Source organism: Lepidochelys kempii, chromosome 1 (genome assembly GCF_965140265.1).
Source record: "Lepidochelys kempii isolate rLepKem1 chromosome 1, rLepKem1.hap2, whole genome shotgun sequence".
NCBI classification, from domain to species: Eukaryota; Metazoa; Chordata; order Testudines; family Cheloniidae; genus Lepidochelys; species Lepidochelys kempii.
In genome coordinates this window covers 246,408,577-246,434,626 of record NC_133256.1, presented here as the reverse complement: position 1 = coordinate 246,434,626, position 26,050 = coordinate 246,408,577, and the positions used below count along the sequence as shown (strand labels likewise).

At 41.2% G+C, this 26,050-nt stretch overlaps 1 protein-coding gene across 6 annotated transcripts in view; it reads left to right on the top strand.

Annotated features, from left to right (window-relative positions):
* DGKI (diacylglycerol kinase iota) overlaps nt 1-26,050 on the top strand; it is a 281,008-nt gene that overhangs the window by 167,394 nt on the left and 87,564 nt on the right. For all 6 annotated transcript variants that reach the window (XM_073322101.1, XM_073322083.1, XM_073322075.1 and 3 more), the window contains 5 exons: nt 2,259-2,314; nt 3,379-3,441; nt 3,851-3,924; nt 4,945-5,056; nt 9,487-9,686. In XM_073322101.1, coding sequence (XP_073178202.1) covers nt 2,259-2,314; nt 3,379-3,441; nt 3,851-3,924; nt 4,945-5,056; nt 9,487-9,686 — 505 coding nt within the window. The remainder of the gene's footprint in view (nt 1-2,258; nt 2,315-3,378; nt 3,442-3,850; nt 3,925-4,944; nt 5,057-9,486; nt 9,687-26,050) is intronic.

Sequence of the window (26,050 nt, the reverse complement as noted above, 5' to 3'; positions counted from 1 at the left end):
CACTCTAAGTACATTGCCTTTTTAAGTAGATCAGCAAGTTGAGATGGCAGCTGCTGCCAGGAAGCTCCCTCCGTCCTGAGCCCTGTCCTGTCCCCCCCGCTCTATGGAAATGGGGTAAGCGGGGTGCAGGAGCAGAGGGGAGGGGGACACCCTGATATTAGCCCCCCACTTCCCTCTCCTTGCACAGCAAACAGGAGGCTCGGGGAGCAGCTCTAAGGCAGAGGGCAGGAAAAGCACATGACAGTAGGGGGAGGGACAGCTGAACTGACTGCAATTGATAGCCTGCTGGGCGGCTGCTGCACAGGTAACTTAGGGGAGCGGGGAGCTGATGGGGGGGCTGCTGGTCTACCCTGGTTCCAAGCCCCCACCAGATAGCTGCAACGGGCTGCTCTTCCTGCAAGCAGTGGACAAAGCAGGTGGCTGCCAAACGACATTATAAGGGAGCATTGCGCCCCTTTAAACGAGCATGTTCCCTAATTGATCAACAACAAAACAATGTTAACTGCGCCGACTTTAAGTGAGGAGTTCCTGTATATGGAATTGGTGAGACCACTGCTGGAATCCTGTTCTGGTGTGTACATTTTAGAAAGGATTAGAGAGGAATTGGAGAAGAGCTATGAGAATGGTTTGTGGGCTGGAAAACATGCCTTGCAATGGAAGATTAAAAGCGCTCTATTTATCTTATCACAGAGAAGGCTAGGAAGTGATTTAAACACACTCTTATAAATAGCTATTCAGAAAGAAAAGGAGTACTTGTGGCACCTTAGAGACTAACCAATTTATTTGAGCATGAGCTTTCGTGAGCTACAGCTCACTTCATCGGATGCATACTGTGGAAACTGCAGAAGACATTATATACACAGAGACCATGAAACAATACCTCCTCCCACCCCACTCTCCTGCTGGTAATAGCTTATCTAAAGTGATCATCAAGTTGGGCCATTTCCAGCACAAATCCAGGTTTTCTCACCCTCCGCCCCTCCCCCCTCCCACACACAAACTCACTCTCCTGCTGGTAATAGCCCATCCAAAGTGACCACTCTCTTTAAAATGTGTATGATAATCAAGGTGGGCCATTTCCAGCACAAATCCAGGTTTTCTCACCCCCCCACCCCCATACACACACAAACTCACTCTCCTGCTGGTAATAGCTCATCCAAAGTGACCACTCTCCCTACAATGTGCATGATAATCAAGGTGGGCCATTTCCAGCACAAATCCAGGTTTTCTCACCCCCCCCCCCCACAAACTCACTCTCCTGCTGGCAATAGCTCATCCAAACTGACCACTCTCCTTACAATGTGCATGATAATCAAGGTGAGCCATTTCCAGCATATAAGATATCGGATGGTAGAGGGCTCTTTAGTCTATCAGACAAAAGCATAAAAGATCCAGTGGCTGGTTAGGAAAGCTCAAAGTGGAAAAAAAGACAAAAAGTTTTAACTGTGAGTAATTAATAATTGGAAACAGATTACTAAGTATGTGATAAATTCTCCATCACTTAGAATCTTTAAATCAAAATTGGTTATCTTTCTAATTAGGCTGTACTTTAGCTACAAATTGTTGGGCTAGGTATGGAAATCACTAGGTTGAATTCTATGGCCTGTAATATGCAGGAGGTCAGGCTAGATGATCATAGTGGTTCCTTCTGGCCTTAAAATCTATGAATCATTCAGTTTTGTTTCAAATGTTTCATGAGATTTAGAATAATCCAAACGGAGATCTACTCAGTGTACAGTGTGTACTGGTGTCACTGAAAAGTTGTGATTGTGCTGTTGGAAGTTTATGGTGGGGTCATGAGACAGACAATGTAACTCTTTAAGGTGGTGTTGTGGTAAATTTCCCTCAAGAGAATCATGGTTTGGGGGCTGTCTGCCCTTATCCTCATCCACTCTACTTTACACCAAAAAGGGGCTACACTAAATAGAAATCTACTAGCAAAGAATAGCGCAGAGGGTAGATTCTTGCAAAGTAAAAGTTCATTTGACATTTCTCACCTTTTAATTACCAATGGGTGGTGCATGTACAGTATGCATGGAATTGCTCTTTTAGGGTTGCTGATGTAGATAGTGCTGAAAATAAAGACTTCCCTTGCCTTTTCCCCATCATGGGTTGAAAGCTAGCAGCATGCCAAGGCTGTAAATCTGTCTTCTTGCCTCCAGGAAAGCTTGGAATGAAACTTCTCAGAACAGCAAGGGTGCGCTGCTAACTTTCTCCCTTATGACAACTTTGTTTTCTTCCTTGTTCTTCTTTTACAGAAGCAAATCCAGAGAAATTCAACAGTCGCTTTCGAAATAAAATGTTTTATGCTGGGGTGAGTTGTGAATGGATTTTACAGAATGGCCTTGGTTTATTTATTTAAATTATATATTATTTATTCCCCTTCCTCTCCCTTTCACTCCTGAGGGTTATGACCATTTATTTTGCCCATTACCTTTAAAAGTACATAGTTTGCTTCCAGGTACTTCTGGCAATGCCTCCCCATGTCTGTTTGAAAGGGATTGAAGTATTATTTTCCTATAATAGTTAGTAGTTCAGAAGAGTGCTACAGCCTTTGGAAGAAGGACTGATAATATCCTGAATCCGCTGCTGCAGATTGGCAAGCGCTTCACTGTTGTGTTCACATTTATTTTCATATGTGGGCAGCACTTGGATATGGAAGTTACTGGGGAAGTTGCTAGTGCACAGGAAAAATCGCTGACCATATCTTTCAGCCCCTGATGAGCATTCCTTGACTTGGAGCTAGAGAGAGGAGGAGGACAGAGAGCTGCTATTTGGAGCATCTCATTTTCATACATGAATATGCAAATCAGATGACCATTTCTTATCAAGGAGGGAAGTGGACGGTCTTCAGCTTTATTCTAAGGTGTAATTAGGAAAGGAGGTCATTGACTAGATAATACTTGCCGTCATACATGTCTTTCCGCTGTCAGATTCTATCACTGTCACCACACCCAGAAGCCTTATGCATTAAAAACAAACAAACGAACAAGAGCAAGAATTTGCATGATGTTTTGGGTGCACAAGGGTGTTCCATGGTAAATCTTCCAAAGTGGAGTGCTTTTTCTTAGTGCAGCACCTTAATGCAGCAAAACAAGTGGACCAATCTTCCCTTCTGTGTCCTCGCCCCCCAGCTCTGATTCAAAGGACTCTTGAGAATTTGAAACATGCACTGCTGACTGGATGCTAACAGAAGAAACTTGGGCTAAAACTCTCTGTCAATGGGAGCAGGAAAGAAAAGAGTTTAGCGCAGGATGGTATGTGGTGGCAGAATCTGGGGAGGGATGCAAAGGAAGGAAAGTGAAAGGAAGAAGCTGTAGATCATTCAAATAAAAAAAATTCTGATTTGAATTCCCTCCCTTTTCATATGTCTGGTAGGCAGCCTTTTCAGACTTCCTGCAGAGAAGTTCCAGAGATTTATCCAAACATGTTAAAGTTGTGGTAAGTATAGGAAAGCATGGCATCATTTTGTGCAGTGAGACAGATGGAGTGTGTGTGTGTGTGTGTGTGTGAGAGAGAGAGAGAGGGAGGGAGTGCTGTGAAAACACAAACCTAATCACACCAGACCATTGATTGTTACTTTCAGTTTTGACCGTGACATTTGAAACACATTTTGTAGAAAGCCTTTGGAAATTTACATACATGACTATTGCCCACTGGGTAACACACCCTTCCCTATCTCACAGAGAGTGAATGGTGCCCAGCAACTATGCTATAGAGAGATGGGTATTTCTAAAATGTGATCCACATTCTTGGGCAGGTTGTTACAAAATGGGGTAACAGCAATTATTATCCTGTCCGAGACCCCATTTACAAACCCCTCTTTGTTCTGTTGCTTTGGTTTTTGCAGTGTGATGGAACAGACCTGACCCCAAAGATTCAGGAGCTGAAGTTCCAATGTATAGTGTTTTTAAATATACCCAGGTAAGCTCCAGTTCACAACAAACTGCTGGCTCCATAGGAACAGTTAATCAATAAATACAATTTCCAGAGTTGTGCACCTAATACATGAACAAGGAAGTCAACAGATAGAGTTGTCTTCTGCTTCATTAGAACACAAAGCAGGAGGAAAAAAATCAGTACCTTCCAAATAGAAGAGCTCCAAATGGGTTTGGAAGAAACACTGTTTCCTAACATTTTAGAGGGTGTCACAAAGAGTGGGGTGTGTTTTTAAAAGCCCAATATTCCCCCATCTTCCCTGTCCCCTTACCAAAGATTTCCTTTCCAAGGTACTCACTTCCTCTCCCTCCTGTGTTGCCCTCTGTGCAAGGTTCTTTGTGATGTCTCCTCTCCAAAGTTCTCCCCACCCTCTGCTCTGCAAGATCTCCCATATATCCCTAACAATAGGCAGGAGAGAGAAGCAGCAGCAGCCATTAGGTAGGAGGCCACTGTTGAGCTCCTCCCCCAATCTATCTCAGCTTTTGCATCTCCTCTGCTCCCAGACCTTCTGAGCAGAAGGGAGGGAGGAAACTAAGGTCTGCAGAAAGCAAGCTCAGCTTCAGCCTCCTGCCTTCTTAGCAGGGGCACAAAGCAGCCTTTGTTGGCAGGAGGCTGCAGGTGAAAATCCAGCTGATCTGAAGAAGGACTGGGAGGAGAGGGGAGAGAAGAGTCCTGAGCACTACTGCAAAAAGGCACTGTCCCCTCTCTGCTGCCTCCCATCTCCACTCAGCAACCTACCAGAAGTTGGGATAGACAAACTAATTGCCTACCCCACCAGCCTGAAAGTTGGAGGGCAGGTTTCCTGTCTGATCTTTCCTATAATTATATGTATGGTCACTGGGAGGCCCCAGAATGGATTTTAAGACCTTTTGGAATAGATGTATGGCTATTCACCCAGAAGATAAAGAACTGGCCAGTACTTATGCTTTATTTTCTTTTAATTGTTGTAAGACCCAGTGGGGCAAATTCTTAGTATGCTCTCATTTTCTAAACCTCTTTCTGCAGGTATTGTGCTGGCACAATGCCCTGGGGTACCCCCAGCGACCACAGAGACTTTGAACCTCAGCGCCATGATGATGGTTACATTGAGGTCATTGGGTTCACTATGGCCTCTCTGGTGAGAATTTTTGCAGAGCTGAGTATTTTTTTTGCATGCAGTAGATTTCACACTGCTTAAGGTGCTGGGAGTATTCTGTGTGCGATTTTGTATGAGACACCTCATGTCCATGGCTCAACACTAGCGTGCACAAAGTTTCGTACCAAAAAGATTCTCTCCTATGCTTTTCTGGGTTCAATAAGGTGGAGAAAATTTGTTTTAGCCTCAATTTTTTTTCAATTATGAACAAATAATGGTTTTCAAAGGAAGAGAAGTATGATTTCATTATCAAAATGTACTCCCTGAAAACCTGGTTGCTTTGAACATACCTAATGGTGCTTCAAAATGCTCCCAAATCAAAATTCAAAGAAGATTAAAATATTATAGAAGGGATGTGTGTGCATGTGTATGTGTGTTTGTACAATGGGAAACTAATATGGTCGCACAATAACTGCTGTTTGTTACCAGCCCCACCACAACTGGGGTTTTTGTATATTTCCCATATACATTAGAGCTGGTCAGACATTCTTTGTTGAAAAATAGGATTCCAGCAACAAAATTTTTTGTGTGTAGAACAATTACATTAAAAATTTTTTTTGATGAAATTTGTAAACAAACAAAATATTTTGACAATCTTTTTTGAAAATTTCAAAATATTCCATGTCAAAATTGTGGGAAAAAATCCTACTTTCACTTTTTCACTGGGAGAAAAGAAAAGAAAAAGTAAGAAATCATGTGTGTTGGGGGGTGGGGTGGAGGGATAATTTTGTTGTTTAAAAAAAGAAGGAAAAAAAGAAAAGAAAAAGAAAATCTTTAGGTTTTTTTCCCCAAAAAAACTTTGTAAAATGTACTTACTCTTTTTAAACCATCTTTACTAATCACATAATTAAAGGTTGTCCAAACTTTGCAAAGTTGAGAAGTACCACATTGTCAAATCACCAGGTGCTCAAAGGACATATCTAATTTGCATAAAATAGACACATATGGTAGCCCTCCTCATCTTCAGTATGTAGGTGCGGCCTGCAGCTCACTTGGAATATGGAGCATTACATGCTGGGACTCCTGGCCTTTAAAGGCCGCATCTCCATATTGAAATTGAGCATTCCTTTCTGCTGTACTCTAGAATTGACCATCACTGGTATTGCAAAAGATCTCCACCTAAAGTCGCACCTAAAAATCTGAATAGTTTAAAAGAATTTCAATTACTGCATTAAATATTCTCAGAAAATTCCCATTTTCCCTGATTTATCAGAGTGAGGGGGTGGGAGAAATTTTAAGAAGATCACAGACTATAAGAGAGACACTCCTGATTGAGTAGTGCAACTGTTATTTTAAGTATTTGTGTTTTCTAGCTGGTGCTCACGTATTATAAAACATTGTACAGTCTGCATATTTTAGCTAAAATTTTGATGACTTCTTCTTTGCTCTCAAGGTCTATAGTGCCTTCAGACAGAAGTCTTGCCTAAAGCCAGTGAGGCTGATTTACTTTGTGCTGCGTTATAAGGAATATTTACATAAAAAGATCTATGTATGTGGAGTACATTAATACATAAAATGATGCTGATGCATAATTAAGCATTACATTTGTATATGCACCAGCCATGGAATTCAGAATGAACATTTCCATAGCAACCTTAACCCTTGTGTCATCACCTTTCAATTATGCATTAAAATTATGCCATTTAAAACCCTGAGCAAGATAACATGGTATGTGAGAAATAATAGAACATTGTGTGATTTAGTGGAAAAGGAATAAAACTTTTTGAAATGGGTGTTGTCTACTGGTCAGAACACAGAACAGCAATCTAGAAATATAGGAGTTCTGCTTCCCCTCTGACACTGATTTGCTGTGTAGTCTTGAGCAAGTCACTTAACCTAAAATGGGAGTGATAATTTTTACCTGCCCAACAAAGGTGTTGTGAGCATTGAATAATGTTTGTAAAGTGCTTTGAAAGCATCAGGTAAGTGCCACTGTAATTGTTTATCTTTTGTTCCCACAAAAAAAAAAGTTAACTCTAAGTGCATTTCCCAAGTACAAACCTTAAAAACACAAGACCACCAGTTAAAGTGGTGTTACCCTCCAGACCAATCTCTGTCTTTGTACCTTTTCACTATAGTGCCCAAACACATTCACAGGCTCCTCAGTTCCATGCCAAAGTGCTTTTCAGTTTCGGCATACAACCATCCACAATGCAGGCATCTAATTCCTCACAATCACACTGAAATAAACTTTATCTCCATCATAAGCAAAACTAAGATGCCTTACTGCTAGTCATACTTTAAATGTCTATGCCCCTGATTGGGGTTTCTGCTATAGCCTTTGTATACTGGTGGAGCTATCATACAGGTGCCACAAAGCCAGTGGCAACTGACTGGGAGTACCCCTAGCATCAGGGGAATTCCCTAGTGGTGTAGGTCTAGTGGAATAACCCTTCATCACCCCCACTATTACAGTGCTTGGTGTAGATGTATGCCAGGTTATAAATGAGGGAAGGGGCAGGATGTATTGGAGGAATGAGAAGGTGTAGCTGGAATGCACTGAACTGTATTTACAATGTAACATCCCACAGGGAATCAGTGCAGGCAACAGTGAGTTAGAGTAGTCTTCAGGGTTGCCTCCAGAGGGCCACAGAGGTGATGCACAGCCACCTTTGCCACCCCTCTCCTGAGCTGCATGAACTCATTTAGGCCACAATTCAGAATCAGGTCCCTTAGTGAGCTATTTCTACCTAAAAGAAGCTGAGGTCAGAGTTAAGGTTTTATATGTGTTTGTGATTTGAAGAGTCACTATAACAATAGACCTTTTCTGCATCTTAGCAGACATTTTGTGCATCACACTATGCTTTATGATCTGCTTGCCCACATTTGTGATATGCTTTAGATCTTTGAATGAAAAGTGCTATATAAATGTTAAGTAATATGATGATTATGATCATCATCATCATGTAACCAGTAGCCCAGGTGTAATATTCATAATAGGACAGTTAAGGTTCCTGTGGGAAACAAAACAGTGAATGTCCTGACTTCAGTTCCTGTAACTTGATGCTAATGTTGTATTAATATAGATTTTTTATTAAAATACAGCGTTTCTGCCCCAAGGTGCCTGCCTAAATCTCTAGGGCCCTGCAAAAGTCATTAACAAGCTCTATCTATCTTTTTGTCTCTGATATGTTTTTATCCCCCTTGCCTCTTCCACTGCTTCTTTACTCCTGGTTTGGGTTTTAAAGAGGTTGCATGTACTTAGGTAGGAGAGAGGAGGTGGGCTTGGAAAGCTGGCTAATTTTTTTTCTCTAAGTTAGAAAAGCACCAAATGGGAAAAGCTGTCGGTCAAGAAGGTGTTGTTTGATGAAAACTATGCAGACCTGTTTCTGTTGACTTATTTCAGTCAACTTATGGATAGAATGTTGGGTCAGTGAGCGGGTGTCCCAGAGGGCACATGGTACAGCTCTCTCGTTTCGTTTCTTCAAGACAATTATTGAACATAGCATTTAATTGCTTTCCAGCCGCAGTTATTGAACAAGGTTTTTCTCCTTGCTCTTTTCAGCTTGTCTAATCCTGATGCTGAATTGCTTTATAAACTGTCATAATAAGTATTTCAGATTAATCTAATTCACATCAAGGACAGTATTGCCTTGGTAAGAAAGAAAATCTCTATTAATACTGTTGCTTGAAAAAGCATTTAGATCACATAGACGGAACCCTGATCCTTGAGTCGTAGACTGTAGGCAGTACTGCAACACAAGTAATCATAATTTAAAACAAGATGTAGAAATATACAGAAATGCACCTTGGATGTGTGCAAGCATATAAGTGTGTGTCTATATCTCTAAATATAGATATACATCACATATGCTGAGGCAACCTCCACATGATAAATTTCATACCCATGTAATACAATGAATTTGTCATGTATGTTTGACTGCTTCACCTGACCTCTGCCCACTGATCCTTCTGTCCAAGACTTTATTCTAGCATTCTAAGCCCCATTTTATGTCTTTTCTGTGAATGGAATTACATTGGTCATGCCTCATTGCAATGACTTATTGAAAAACTTTGATTGGAACATTGCCTTAATGCATCATGTGCACCCATGTCTCTCACTGGAAAGCCATTCTGCAAATTTAGATGGGGGGAAAATGTGGGGTTGGCCTGAAATGCAACTTCCTAGTGGTGATGAATTTAGAATAGTGGGTTCTTTGCATTGAATCCTCCAAATTAGTGGACAGTTGCTGCTTTTGGACTGTATTCTGGCAAGCTGGTAAATCTCCCTGTGACAGAACAAACCACTTACTGCAACAGAGTGGGTCTCATGTGCAGATGGAATAGTTTGTAGCGGAGGATATAGAGTGCTGGGTAAAACAGGATTAGGGAGATGTTAGCTAACTCACATGGCTGGTATAGGATGGTAACATTATGGCTTTCCTCCTCTTTGCTTTGTCCTTGTTCTGCAGGCTGCTCTTCAGGTGGGAGGTCATGGAGAAAGGTTGCATCAGTGCCGGGAAGTGACTCTGTTAACATACAAGTCTATCCCCATGCAAGTGGATGGGGAGCCATGTCGACTTGCTCCGTCTCTCATTCGGATCTCCCTAAGGAACCAGGCCAATATGGTGCAGAAGAGCAAGAGGAGAACATCCATGCCTTTACTCAATGAGTGAGTTGGACTTGTTCATGTCCTAATACAAGGAGGCTCTTACTGGGCAGAGAATTCAAACAGGAAGTTTGCATGGACTGAACCATCAGAGTATTTGGAGAAAGAGGTCCAGAAACCCCAAAATGTTCCTCTCCTCCACATTGTAAATATTTACCAGATTTTGTTTGTGCTTTAACTAACAGGGTTCCCTTTGTTGTGCTTTCAGAAAGATGTTATGTCTTTCAGTTATCCAAAGGGGTAACTATACGGGGAGGTCTCAGTGGACTCAACTGTGTGACTCTTACTAAAACACATAGAAGCTGTGCAGATACACCTCTCACACTCTTTAAAGTGCCATATAATTTGCTTTCTGAAATTAATGAGTCTTCTTGATCCCACGTTGAGACCATTCAACAGATATCAACAGTCCACTGCAGGGCACATATGTGCTCAGGCTATATTGCAGTCTTTGTGTTGGGAGCATGCTGCTCCCAGGTGCAAATGGGACCAGCCGGAGGATTCACTGAGTAGGGCTGTTTGTCACCATGTGGGGAATCCTGATCAGAGTGCGCTGGTATAAATCACTAAGGGCTTGTCTACACATACAACGCTGCGGTGCTGAGAGAAGACTCTACCTATGCCGACAGGAGAGCTTCTCCCCTTAGTGTAGTTACTCCACTGCCCTGAGAAGTGGTAGCTATGTCATGGGAGAAGCCCTCCTGTTGCTATACTGTGTATGCTATACTGTCTACAGTTGAATGGTGTTGCTCGGGGTAAATTTTCCACACCACTGAGCAACGCATTTATATCGACAAAAGTCTGTAGTGTAGGCCAAGCCTTAGGGTCTGGCGACTCTGCAGCTGGGAGCATGCTTCCCAGCACAGGTAGACAGACTTGTACTAGCTCTACTCAAGTTGGTGTGCTAAAAACAGCTATGTGGCCACGGTGACATTTGTGATGGCTCTGGCTTGTTGCCTGAATACAACCGCACGTGACACCCGGGTATGTACTTGGGTGGCTAGCCTAAGATGCTGCCCGTGGCTAACTACCATTTTTCGCATGCTAGCTCAAGCAGAGCTAGCTGAGTTTGTCTACCCGCACTGGAGGGCATGATCCCAGCTGCAGTGTATATGTACCCCTAATTGAGAGAGTTCAATAGCTCTCAAATAAATAGTAATTCTTTCTGTGCTGCAGTCTCTGAGCAGTAGCAAAACATTGCAGTGTTCTTGGAAGCATCAGTGTTCCACTGGAATATCAGCAATTCAAAGGGGACTTCTGGTCTATTGGGAAGTACTGAGGGATGCATTTTACATGAGACACTAGATATAGTATATTTGGCAGCTTCCAGTCTGCTAAAAGAAAAACTAGAGTACTCAGATTACAATGAGCGTGTTAGCTTTAGGGAGTTGCATCTGAGGGTAGATTAGGATTGAGAGTTTCTGGATCAGGGAACCAGGAAAGAAAGGAACAAAAGTGAGAATGGACAAGAAAGGAGATAAGCTATCAAACGAGAGGGAAGCGGCATTAGAGTAGCCTAAAAAGGAACAGGGAAAGGTTGAAATAAATGGAAGCCAGAAAACATGCAAAGAAGAGAAGATAAATTTTTAAAATATCTTTTTATACTAAAAAATTAATTTTAAAAATCCCCAAGAGATCATTTTAATAGCATAAGAATATTTTTTTAAAAAAACTTTAAATATTAAAAATGCCATTGTTCTTGATTTACCAATGAGTCTTTCTGTGCTGCTGCAATGGGAGCCAATAAGCATCCCCACCAACTTCTTCATCATGTATTATTTAAATTGCAAAAGACAAGGCAGGCCTTCAGTATACTGAGCATAGGTTTAAAGCCAAATACCTCCAGCACCCTACAAATGTGTTTCATTCAAACAGCCATGTACTCAGGAGTGTGTTATTCCTTTTAGCAAATCCAGTGGCTGCCAACCTTCTGAAGCAGAAGTGTATCAATTCATAAAATCAAGTCCTTTGCTAGACCAACCAATGCTTCCTTATTCAGTTTTGCATGTTCAGTTCTGTTAATGAGACAAACGTTTTGGAGCAGCAGTCTAAGCTTGTGTTTGCCATATTAGATCCTTATTTGTCTGGAAAATATGTTAGGCATAAATTTCACCTTGAACAGCTGATGAATAGAATACTATCACCCCCTGAACAATGACCTCTAATTTCTTTTCATCACCCCATACCGTGCTACAAAGTCCAAACTGGAAAAATTCAATCCTGAGCCATTGTTTCCAGCCACGAGGGAGGCCACAGCAGTGGGAAGAAAGCATCTAATATATTTCAGTCTAGTTATTAGCATGGTCAGGCATGAGCTATGGCATCTGAGTTTAAACTGTGGATGGGGGATACGGATCCGCCCCATCGTGGTAACACTGTACAGTAATTAAGGTCCACTGAGTCCTGGAGAATATTGTTCATGGCGGAATTGGTTTGAATATGCTATGCCAAACTCCATCGGGTTCAGAGCTTCTGTTGTTCAGGTACCTTTTGGTTTGACTGAAATATCCACCTGGGAGTCTGTGTTTTTGGGGGGTTACTGGCAGTTCGTCAAGGACTTTAATGCCAATCTCAAACCTCTACAAGGCGTGTGTGTCAGTGTGTCTGGGTGGTTGGGAAGAATGGGGGGGCAGATGGATTGTCTGTTGAGTTTCTTGGCATAATAAAGATGAATTATAGGAGGAAGATGTCAGAGTGACTAAGCTGGGGTTTGTCCAGTATGACGCTGTTCTGCAAAATCCCACCACAGACACCAAGTTTTCCCTTTTACATTGTCATATACATTTCTTAACCTGATGTCTGCAGCATTTAAAGGCATCCCATCAAAATCTTTACAATTGATAGAATAGGTGGATTTTTCTCCTCAGACTGGGGAAAGTGCACCCTGTGAATTATAGGTGTGTGAGATTACTGAATGGGTCTGGCACTGCATCTGCAATTGCTGGAAGCTTTTCTTGAGCTTTCTGCAAATACAGTGATTAAAAAATAATCTCACATCACACTAATTCTGAAAGCTATTATTAATTACTTTGATGATATTGGAGGAAGAGGTTAATAGCAGAAACTCCCTTTGGAATTTTGTCTGATGTAGTGGCACAGTGAGAAAGTTTTCTTTTCTTTTTCAAGTTTCTTAATGTGTTTCTGACTTCCCATTATATGTTTCAGAGTTCTGTTTTTTATAGCATTGAGGGCTGGCCGGGAATGGTAAATTTACCATCTGCCCTGCTGATGACTTTTTCAAAGGCAGTGGAATCCACTTATACAAATAACAGGTATATGTCCTTAACAGTTATGAAAGAAAACAGTTTTCTGTGGACCAAGGCAAAACACCTGCCCTAAAATACTGTGGTGAGAGTGACTTGATTTTTTTTTCCCATGGAAAATTTTGACTTTTCTTTGAGAAAACTGAAATGTTTTTGAATTTTGGATTTTTTTTCTGACACTTTTTGGGTAAATTTTCATTAAGTTGAAAACCCAATTTTCCATCAAAAACAGTTTTGATGGAAAATTTTTGACAAGATCTAACTGTGAAACTCTTTCAGGTCAATCCTTGATAGAGGGATAAACCTGTTGGAGGAATGAATTTCTAAGCCATCAAATGGAAAAGTGCAATAGTAAACTGGCTATAACAAATTAGTTACCCAAGACTTCTTCTCCTTTGCACTTAACTCTGTGTATTTAACTAAAATATACAGTATCTTATAAAAGAGCAGAACCATTTTTTGTGGCTGCGTATGCTGGAAGGAGTGAGGGCTACAGAGATTTCCCCTTCCATCCTGCACCTATCCCAACTCTCTTGTTCTCCTCAGACTCAAAGAGCTGCCTATTTTCCGGCAGTGTCTTCCTTCAGAACCTATAAACACCGCTCACCTGTAGAGAGTCTGGCTCATAGGACACAATGGGTCCCCAAACTACAACTCCCATAAAGCAGCATGCTAGGAAAGTGCAGTTTAAGGTTGATCTGACTCAAAAGGAAGCCTTTTGGGTCAACTCAACAGAATGAAAGGAAACATTTTGATTTTCAGGAATGTCACAATGTTTTGTTTCAATCAGAAATGTTGAAACAAATTTGAACATTTCCAAATATACATTTTTCAGCATACCATGAAAAATTTCCAAATTTCAACTTTTTGTCTCATTTCAGGATTAAAACAAACGTTGAAATGTTGGAATTTCCCATGGGATAGAAATTTAAAATTTTGCTCAGTTCAATAAATAGAAATGTGTTAATAAGTGGCTAGAAGGAGGCGCGTTTGGGGTGAGCAATATATATTTCTGCCTTTACGCTTATTCTAATGCTATTCTGACCAGTAACCTTTCTTCACAAGCAGAGGTAGCTAAACAGTATAGTGATAGATTCAAGAGGCAAAGTCTATTTAGCTTAACAAAGAGATGGTTAAGGGGTGACTTGATTACAGCCTATGAGTACCTACATGAGGAACAAATATTTAATAATGGGTTCTCCAGTCTAGCAGAGAAAGGTATAACGTGATCCAGTGGCTGGCAGTTGGAAGATAGACAAATTCAGACTGGAAATAAGGCATTATTTTTAAAAGTGAGGGCAATTAACTAATTGAACAATTAACTAAGGTTCATTGCAGATTCTCCAACACTGGCAGTTTCTAAATCTAGATTGGATGTTTTTCTAAAAGATCAGCTCTAGGAAATTTTTTTGGGGGGGGAGTTCTCTGGCCTGTGTTATACAGGAGGTCAGACTAGATGGTCACAATGGTCTCTTCTGGCCTTGGAATCTGAGTATTGAAAGGTATGATGGTTTTGGGATCTGTCTGCTAGAGTCTTTAGTTGATATTAATAAATGTTACAGTGCTGAACCTAAGCAGGATTTGAAGTCAAGTTGCTCAGGTGAGAAAATCCAACAGAAATAGTCAAGATATTCTGGTATCATAGTTTTTTTTTCACGTTAGAAAATAGAAACACAGTGGGGACCTTTCTTACAGAAGAGGAAGGTCACTGTAGGCATCTTACTTTCCCTTGACTACTGCTATTAAATGGACTCCCTTGGTTTCTCTTCTGCTGCTGTGATTTCTGGATGTTTGGGTTGTCTTTCTTTTGTTGTGCTGATTAGTAAATTCATTTACCTCCTGGCATAGGATGTGAGTTGTCAGTAGATATTTGGAAGGTGGTGAACCTAACTTTTTCTTCCTTCATGTTTTCATGTTGAGGCAGTGATAAATATTAGGCCTTCAGAGGGCAGCTTCCCTGTAGATTTTTTTTTTAATGGACTAGTCTCCATAACGTGAACTCACCAACCTTATCTATCTCATAAATCATCTCGGGTAACATTTCAAAAGCATCTAAGAGACTTAGGACCCTAAGTCTCCCTGACTTGCCATGGAACTCAGGCTCCTAAGTCACTTAGGCACTTTTGAAAATTTTGCTCTCGTCTATTTACCTAATCTAGGTTTTTATACCATGCTCATTACCCTAGTATCTAAGGGCCATCTCCTTTCTCTGTCATTTCACAATTCATCTCATCCCAAGGTGTGGGGAAGTGAGCAACATTTAATGTTTGTTTTTGAGAGTAAAATGTCTTAAAGGTTATAAAAGAGAATGAATAAGAAATCTGCTCCTGAATAGAATCTGAGCCAGGGATCCAAATCTAGCAATACCGTTGAACCACTTAAGCTGAAGGAGAATTTCCATTCCTTGCTGACTGCAGCAGCAGTAATAGCTCATTCAAGCCTTCAGCTATTAGAGGACCAGACAGTTTCACATGTGTTGCATTCCACCTGAGCTGGGCAAATGATTGGCAATGAATAATTTATCCAGTGAATTTCACATCCCCGGTTACTGAGTTATCCATGAACAGATTGTGATCTTCTCAAATGTATTCATTATCTGAAATTATTCATAGAGTAATTTCTGCAAATATTCTTTGGTCTCTTCATTGTTCATCACTGAATGTTCAGTTCATTATTGAATATTTCCTATTTGAAACTTGTTTCTGTTCTCTGATTGGATGAAAATACCACTACTAACCGGAATCAGGTTTCTGGTTTGAACATCTTCTGATTATGAATTTGAAATTCTTTTTCAATAAATACTGTACAATATTTTCTTAAAATTTTCTGCTTCTGCAAACATACTGCCAATTAAACTAATTTGCAAGAAGAAAATGTAAAAAAGTTCTGAATACAGTCAGTATGGTTGCTAACTTTCTATTGGCTGCAAAACAGACCTTTGAGGCCTCACCCCTGCCCTTGCTCTTCCCCCCAAGACCTCTCCCCCCATCACTCAATCGTCTCCACCTCCCTCCCCCTGAGCGGGGCTCCCACTGCTCCAGGCTTGGGACGGGAGCTGCTGCAGCCTGACGTGGAGCCTGCCTGCAGGTAGGAGGTAGCCCCGGCTGAGCAGGGACTGGCACAGGTTGATGACCTCTTGCTTCCACCCACTCCTAGCCCACAGTAACCAGACTTTTGGTGTCCGGTCAGTACATCTGACTGGACACTGCCAGGTCCCCTTTTCGACCAGACTTTCTGGGCAAAATCCAGGCACTTGGCAACCCTAACAGTAAAAGAAAATTGGTTTAAAAGTTAAAAAGAATGTTTGCATTGCAACTGGAGGACAATGTTCAGGGTCAATATACCGTGGTCGCACCTATAATGTTTCTACAACTTCATTGTTTGTTTCTGATAGGTGCTTTCCAAACATAAAAGAAGGCATAGTCTCTGCCTTATTCTATATACCATTACACAATAATGAACCAGTAAAGAGGTTCAATGCAGAAGTGACTTTTTAGGTGCAACAATTGTACAATGTTGATTGATATTGTTTACACTCAGGAACAGTGCAAGTTGTAGACAGGAAAAAGGCAGATCATGGGGTAATGGTAAATTTGTTTATTTCTCATATCTGATTTCCATTCGTCTTCTGAGTCAGTTTGTTAAGTTTAGTGGCAAAAGTAAGACTTTACTGTAGCCAGACTAGCAGAGTCAATTTTGCTGCAGAACAATGAGCTGCATTCTGTTCTGCTGCATGCATCATTAAAAGACTTGCCAGTTAAGTTATGATTCCATAATCTCTCTTGTTGATGCTGGAGATTTATGAAACAGAACACAGCTTGGTTTTCAGAGATCAGGCTAAGGATGTGATGCTGGCAGTTAGGTTTTGCTTACAAATCAGACAATATTTTTCTATGTGGAAGCCATTGAAGAGGAATTAGAAGGAACACCAAGAATCAGTTTTCCCAGAGTCACTGTCTGATCTGGAACCCCAGTTTAAAACACTGCTCTGCAAGTTGTAACTAATCAGAGGCATACAAAACCCTACAGAGAGAGTATTCGGCTTTCAGTTTGGGTTAAAGAAGAATGATCTGCTATTATGAAACAAAAATTGTTCCAAAGGTTAAATATAGAAGCATTCCATTGGGACAGTTGAGAGAGGTACAGAGACCCCTTTGAGTATAGAAACTAAAGAAACCGACTTTGGGAGTTACTGTGTAATGTGCATGGTTCCCGAAGATATGATAAGGAAGAATAGGGACAGCATTTTGACATTATGGATAGAGGAATTCCAATTAAGACTATTTTTGTAAACATTAACAAAAATTGGCAGATTTGCGGAGGCAAATCCATCATGTCAAGCTTTGGCTCTTCTGGACTTGCAAGGTGCATCACAGGCTTTTCAAACTCTACAGGCTTAAGATCTTTCAGTGCCTGTGGGACCCTGGCCCAGAAACCACCATTAGTGTAACTGTGCACATTGTTTGCCATTAGCCTGTCCACAGCCTTCAGAAAAAACCTTTGTGTCACTTCGCAGTGAACATTGTCGTTTGTTCTGTTTGCCTTTTTGTGGGGGGAAGTGGGGGGGGGTTGCTGCTGCCTCTCTAGAGCAATCTTGGAACTTTGCATATGTCTTCATTCAAATGTTTTGTGATGCATTCCTTTTGTTTCTGTTTAAATGTTGTATGTCTCTCTCTCTCTTGCCTGGCTTCTTCATTGTCTGTCCATGCTGTTGTGCTGACTCTGTCTTGGCTGCTCATTTCCTGCTGCCTATAGTCTCCAAAAAGAGCGCTCTGCAGACCTGAGAAGAGTCTCGGCTCCCCCTGACTCCTTCACTCTGTGAGTACTCTGCTTTTTCTTTTCATTTCCTTCCTCCCTTTCATGTGTGTTCTGTCTGCTTCCCTTAACTTTTGTCTGTTGCACACTTCTACTGTACCCACCGTCCCGGCAACAATGCGATCAAGACAGTCTCTCTCCCAAAGGAGCAGATTGAGCAATGCAGTGATAAATGCCTGGAATAGGAGTTGTTTCTTTCTGTTTGATCTTTTTTTGTTGTTGCGTGAGTGGGGTGTTGGGTAACCAGATAGCAAGTGTGAAAAATCAGGACAGGGGTGGCGGGTAATAGGTGCCTACATAGGAAAAAGCCCCAAATATTTGGATTGTCCCTATAAAATTGGGACATCTGGTCACCCTACTGAATGTCAGGTCCTAAGTGCAGCTGCATTCTTTGGCTGCTGGGGTTGATTCTGGCCTGCAGGTTTTCAGAAGCCAGGAGTGCTTTGAAGGCACCACATTTGTCTCAGTTCCCCACCTGGAAGAGGCAGGAAGCACCTCTCAAGTGCCTTCTTCCTCCCCCAACTAATGCTTAGAGAAGCATTGACAGGTGCTGGAAGGAGACACGACTATTTTCCCTCCAGTCAAGGAGAAATGAACAAGACCTTCTGGGGTTCCTCCAGAAGCACATGTCCCAAACATAGCCATTGTTAAATATTCAAATGCATACCCAGAGCATTTGCTTGGCTTAAGCAGGTGCTGATGCTTCTGTTTATTCCATGGCATTGTTCACTAGTTTGTTCCTAGCACAGCTTCCAACCAATTATTGAGGAGCTAGAACTATGCTGCTGCATCTGTGCTTGCACTTCTGGAAAATGCATTTGTCTTGAAAAGGTACAAGTTCCTTTTCTGATGGTCACACAACATCCCTGGGAATACTGGAGATGAAGTGAATAGCGTCTCTCTTTCATGAACGTACAAGATTCAGAACTGGGATTTTTGCTTTTCAGTTTTAACCAAAGATAGCCCAACCCCACCCCACCCTCCAAGCATAAGCATTTCTTCTTCTAACTGGTAAAAACCAGAAACTTATTCCTGCAGTGGTGTTGGACCAGTTTGTATAGTGGGCGTGCTGAGAACCACTGAACCAAACTGTAAACTAAGTATATGACGGAAATCGCTTCAAGCAATGACCTGTGCTAGCACCCCTAGTTCCAGCACCTGTGTCTGAAGGGGAACGTTACTGTTCTGTTTGCAGCTGCATTAGAAAATAAAACAGACCCTTCCTGGCAGTATTTTGACTGTCAATAACTCCAGTGTGGTACACTGGCTATCCTGTAGCTCAATCATTTAAGAATCTAACATCTCTATAAAAATGTGGAGAACTGGTGATTTTTAAAAAAGGCAGGCACAGACAATGGTTATTGCTTTATTTACTCATTCCCTTAATAAGGCTGTGCTTTATTGTCAACCCTGGGCACATTTACAATAAAAACAACCACCATGTACTATGTCAACCCTATCTGTACAGCTTGGCTTCAAAAATGTTTTGTTACTATTCAGTCATGCAGTTGGTTTTGTGTTTGCACCACTTTTGTCGTCATGTTTTGTGAATGTTGTGCTGGACAACTTTGAATGACAAGCAGGTCTGTGGAAAAAATTAATTTGAAGACTATATTAGAGAATAGTGAATTTCAGACTGTGACTGTGAATATTCACAGTGGAATCTTTATTCTAAAAGTTATGCTCAGACAATCGTGGAACAGCAACAATGCTGTGTGTGGCCTGTTTGCCCAGTGAAAACTAACCAACCCAGTTCTATTTGTGAATATTGGGTACTTGCAGTGAACTGTTGTCAAACCAAGACTTACTTGCTCAGTGCATTCAGTGAATAATTAAAAAAAAGAACAAATACATTTCAAAAAATTATAAGCAGCTCATTGATATTTGACAGATGAGAAAATATCCTCATTCATCATGCATTATTGCTATAACATATTCACTCAGCTCTATGAAGAAATATTAACACAAAGAAAATAACTCCCCCATTTAATAAAACCAGGTACACCCCTCAAAGCAAGCACCTAGAAAAAGCCCGGTTAAAGCCTTCCTGCATGCCCTGAATGTTAACAAACTTGGGGACCAAGGAGCAGGGGAGTGTGTTTCAGAGTCAAGGGCCATACAAGGAGAATGACCTCCAAATCTGGGTACTGTTAGGCTGAGTATCCCAGCTGGTCTCAACTGTCAGGATAAGGCAGAAAGATCACAGCAGTTTCTGAGACATATGGGACCCAAGCTAATTTGTAAGTCAAAGATACACTGTATCTTGAAATCTGTAAAAATAGATTAAACATGCAGCTGCACTATGACTGCCAATTAATGTGTCTGATTAATTGAAGTAAGAACACAAGAGGTGTTAGGGAAATTTGATTTGGGTTGTGATTGCTTTGAGATTCAAATGTTCCTTGTCTGTTGGGTAATGAGGAAAGTATGTGTGTTCCAGTTAGCAGAGTACAGCAAGAGGGATTCTGTGGCATTTCAGGGATAGAGCCTGCACCCTAGATAACCTTCAGGTTTTCTGGAGCAGTGTCTGTGGACTGGATAAGTCTTGAATTTTGGGCAGCAAAGAATGTGAAAGAAAGAAACACACACATCCCCTCTCCCCCAATTAATTATATATTTTAAATTAATTTTTCCAAATACAACAAATATACAAAAATACTAGATTCATCATAATACCCAAAGTAAATGAAGAGGGTTTGGATAAAAGGAGGGGAATGGAAGCAACATATCTATCTTCCGAGTCTATGGTAATCATAGACTTCTAAAAAGTCAGCCCAAATGGCTTTGAATGTTTCAGGCATTCCCTTTCTGCGGCATGCCAGTCATTCGTTAGTTGCAAGGTCAGCCGTATCACTGAATTAGGTATCAATATTTGGTCAGGATTGACATTTCCATTTTTGCAGGATTAATTTTTTAATCACCAAAACTTGAACCATGCTGCTTTGTTACCAGGTAATCTCCAGCTTTCCAGAATATATCCAAGAATGTAATTTAAGGGGGAGGGCTCCAATTTAGCATCCAATATCAAATTGTTCCTTTGACGCACCTCATACCAAAAATTCTTGATACAGGGGCACTCCCAAAACATACGAGCTAATGAATACCAAGGGAGTTACATTTCCAACAGTGGTCAGCATTTATGAGGCTCATTACCATTAGTCTGTGTGGAGACCAGTGTATCTGAAAACATGTATTTTGGTGAATGAGCCATAGCTTCAGGTCTGTAATTGCTTTTTTAACATTAGATACAATTGTATTCCATTGGGTCAGAGATGTGTATCCAAATCTCTATTCCAAGCAACTCTCAAATTATCAAATCTTTGGCAGAGTTTTTTGGGCCAGAAAATCATAAAAGGCTACTGTTGGGGGATATTGTCTTTGAATTATGAACAGTAGAGAGTTTTGAAACTCGAATTGGGTATAATATGCCTTTATTTTTTACTGAGGACTTATGGGTAGAGTCGAGTACTCACACTTTTAGTGGAATGTTTTTTAAAGTGGGAAGTATGTTTAGATCTTTGAGTATATGCTCAGTTGGGATGATGCATATGAATATCATATTTGAGCTGTGCAGTTGATGCAAAGCAGTATAACTATTTGGATTTATCTGAAAAATTAGCATTGGCTACTTGAAAAACAAGAAGTAATTGACTTACTTGGGCCTGCGTTTAGAGATGTAAGCATTGCTAAAGGATCCAACTTCTACAAACTTTTCATACATAAAAGGAGCACTGTGGATATGCTGTGATTATTTACTACTAAGATCTGCATACAGAAAAATGTTATTGTCTAGTTGTTATTGTCTAATATAATGAGTATTCTTGGCTAGCGGGGTATGTGTGATATTTACAGCAATGTTCACATCTTTTGTCTGTGTGGGCAACAAAAGTACTGAAAGGAATCAATTTCTGATTTTAGAAATAAAGAAATCTGTTTGTATGGTGTGCACATGCGCTACAAACTCTTCGAAACGGCCAAATAAACACCCTAACCATAAAAGAAAAAGCATAAGGAGGACCAAAGTAAAACAAGACAGCAGAGGGTGAATTAGAGAAAATGGGTCAATGTCTAACAGTGGAATTAAGGATCAAAGAGGTCCCCCACCCCCCCTGAATGAATTATAAGCATTTGAGATGCTCATTTTTCTTTGTCCTTTTTTCTGTTTTCAATCAGTTGATCATTAGCTGGTGTTAGGCAAGACTTTAAAATTTAGTTAGCAGCTGAGTCAGAAACAGAAACACCAGAGGCTCAAAGACACCGGTAGCTGTAAACATTTGATAAACTTATTGGTCAAATGTCCGCCCAGTAACTCGGCTCTTAGAACAGAACAAACCCTCCCTTCACAGCCCTCTGGATATTTGTAAATACTCACCCCCACCCCACCCCTTCGCCGAAAGGGCAGTTATAGATAATGGATGTAATCAAAATAGTTTTGATGCGTATGTTCTGTTCCTGTCACTGTCATGTTCAATGCGTTCTCTGTCTCTGAAACAATGTTTGTCTCTGTAAGAACAAGATAAATGGGGTCACTGTAACCCCATACTTTTGAAGCTGTTTATCAGTCTTCCCGGTACCGTGAAATGAACCCCTTCAGTATTGTCTGTGCCTGCCTGATCCTTTGGGAAAAGAATCTCCGTGCTTCACACTGGGCTAGTGTTAAAAGTGAGTTTTCTGAATCCTTCCTAGACCATCTGAAATCACTTAAGGCAGTGGTTCTCAAACTTTTTTTTTTGTGGACCACTTGAAAATTGCTGAGGTCTCAGCGGACCACTTAATGATCTTTCCAAATGTTGGTTGTACCGTTAGCTAACTATTGTAAAGCACTTTGGATAAAAGCACTATATAAAAAAAACCTTAATAATAATTTTTTTTGTTCTACAAATAAAAGCACACAACTCATATTTTAATATCAGTAGCCTTACCTTTCTAATGTGATCGATGTGCCCTTTCTCCCCCGCTGCGGCAGCCCCTGAGCTGGGGCTGGGAAGGATGGGGATTTCTCCCGGTCTCCTCCACCGCAGCAGTCCCCGAGCTGGGGCTGGAAAGGAGGGCTGTCTCTCCCCGGCAGCCGCAGCCCTGGAGCTGGGGAAAGTCACCTCTTTCTCTGGCCGCCGCAGCCCTGCACGTTCCAAATTCCCCCACCCCCTCTTGTCACCCCACTGCCCCCTCCCACTTACCGCCTATTTCCCTCTAGGCCACCACCTCACCTTAATGTGCTTCTTCTCCAGGGTCCAGGCACCGAATTAGTGGAGCCATGCCTGTGTGGTTCCACTAATTAGGTGGGTGGCCCTTCATTCTCTCATGTGCAGCTGCCCAGGCACGCACCTTAGAGGGATCTATCCACGGACCACGTGTATGGAGCTCACGGACCACTGGTTTGAGAACCTCTGACTTAAGGCATGCAGTGAGGTTTGTACCTGGGTAATGCTACTTTTGTAAGGTAGTACTGTTGGGTTCCATTGGCACACTGTAGATAGTGTAAGGAAGAAGCTTAAGTCCAACTGACGTTGATAGGACATAAGAACAAAAGTGCTTACAGTTAAGTACATACTTATTTGCTTTGCTGAATTGGGGCCTAAGGAAAGAAATTAATATATTGTGCAAATGACATGTCTGACAGATAATAAACCATTTAGTCCAACTAACTCTTGATTTGAATGGGTCAGACTCCCTAGCAAGATTGGCCTTTAACAGCTGACACTATGAATTAGCTATTTGAAATGATCCTTTTTGATAAGAATAATGTCCAGTACATAGCAATGTCATGAACTAGCAGTAGGATTGGAAGAAGATAATTTAGTCTACAGAGGACTTGGCCCAGTATACTTATTGAAATCAATTAGATGTAAGTACAGTTGAATGAATGTTGATCATTGCTAACTTTTTTTTATTTTTTAAAGAGAATGGTGATCTCTAGTATTACTTTTTGTAGTAGATTCCTGGGTTAGCAGTGAGATGGTCATGATCAGGCTTGAATCTTTCTAACGCTCAAATGGATTTAAAAGACAAAGCATGAGATTTTCAGCCATGCTGTGGCTTCTTTGTGACACTGTTGCGCGGCAAAGGGCTGTAAATCTAGTGCTGGGACAGAGTTTAGAAGGCATGGCTGGGGACTGGCCAGATAACTCTTCCACTCCGTTGATACCTAGCTTCCAAAATAACCCCTTGGGACCACAGTCAGCCCTGGTGCAACTTACAGCAGCCCTGAGGTTACTTTATATTGTGTTGCGGCATTGGGTGAGCTCCAGAATGGGAGAACAGTTAGGAGGCATAAAACCCCCAATCCTGAATGAAGCAAGCTTGGCCGGATCCTGGCTAAGATATTTAAACTTGTTTGTTCAGTGGAACTCACCTCTTCAGGATATTGTTTAGGCAAATAGCTTAGTAAGGATTTTGGATTTTTTTTTAAACTTCATCTGAAGCAGCTGGCATTGTCTATTGTGAGAGACAGGACACCATCTAGATGGTTCTTTTCCATTAGGTAGTTCCTATGTTTTAAATAGATAAGCTGTCAGAAGCAACCTAATTTTAATACATTATTTCCAAGCTCTGTCAATGAGATCTTAGCAGTGAGGTTAATTTATTTTTCTCCTTTGATTGCTGTTATCCTGCTCCTGATTGTTCTAAACACAAGGACATTTAATTAGTTTTCCATGTTTATTTCTTCTTCGGGAGATAGGTAATTCATTAATCTGCCACTGCAAACATGTCCCAGAGGAGTTTTGTGTTTTCTAAAGTTTAGAGGTTTTGGGGGCGTGGGGGGCAGGAGGGAAAGGGAGGGAAGAGCTGAGGATGCTTTTTGGTGAATCCCATTAACAGTGTTATTAACAGCATTTGCATAGTCTGAGGTGGGCTGTATTTGGAAAGTTCTGTGAAAAATACCTCACTGGATTCTGCAGGGTTGTTTTTTGACCCCTTCCTCTATCTTTATGCAGACATGAACAATGAGAAACGGTTCATTGGATTTATAAATAATTGGAATGGGAATTAGGGTGTGTATATCACAAGTTGTTTTCCCCCAGTTGAATCAACCTCGTGTCCTAGCACAAGTGTGTTTTGATTACCACGCTGGAGCTCCAAGATCAGGAGCCAGCCTGACCTCTCCTATTCTTTCTTTCCTGGTTGACGAGGCTGAAACACACAGCTGAGGTACAACAGCTGTGCTCCAAGAAGGGCATTTGGAATCATCCCACCAATGTCTGGATGATTAACAGGGCAGTATTGGGGTCAGAGCTTCATCACAAGATGAGTGTGCCTTACTGCTGGATGGAAATACACAGTGTTTTTGATGGTGACTGCCAGAATATGTATGTGTGTGCTGTCTACATGAATTCAGACAAAGACAAGGGACAGAAAGCATTACTGATGTATTACTTTCTTCCCCAGGTCCATGTCTGAACACATGTATATAAAACATACATGCATACATATTCTGGTGGCCACCATCAGAACCTAGTGTATCTCACTGTAGGACACACTCATCTTTTGATGAAGCTGTAACCCCAGTACTGTCAGCAGTTAATCATCCAGCAGTTGGTGGGATGATGCCAATTGCCTGCTTGGAGCATAGCTGTTTTACTGCTGTCTGTCTGTCTGTATGCAATCCCTCAAGTTTATAAATCTAGGCTCTTTAGCAGGCTTGTTAGTTCACAGGTACAGAATTCCAGGACTGCTGTAGTTTAGGTTAAAGACTGGTTATCGTTAGATAAAAGTGTGTCACTTCTCCAGTGAGCAATTTCCCTTAGGGAGGTGGTGGGAATTAAAATAATTGCATCAAATGAACTGAGTCTTTCTCTAGCATGATAAAGACCTGATTCCTGCTGTACACCTAGTGGATATTGACTCCTTGGTTCCTGGAGGGGGCGGTGCTGGTGCATGATGTGGGAGTAGGTGAAGTCCATAGCAGGGATATCTCACTGCATGTGCGTGAATTACAAATAGTGAATACTGAAAGCAGTGGCTGTCATGAATAGAAAGCAATTCATCACATAAATTTTAAATGAACACATTGTTAGAAATTGAAGTGTGTTTTCAGGAAATTCATGAACTGACAGTAGGGTAAATTCATTCAAGATCTAGTTCACTGTGAATAGCTTGTCAAACTCTGGATGTGCTACATATGACTAGTTTCAGAGTAGCAGCCATGTTAGTACATGGCACCACAAGTACTCCTGTTGTTTTTACATATGACTAGATTTTATTAAATGCATAAAAATCTTGCTCCTTAGAAAGTACCTTTTAGCACTGCAACTTCCAATATTAGCCTAGTGCTACCAGAGAGCTCTTTTT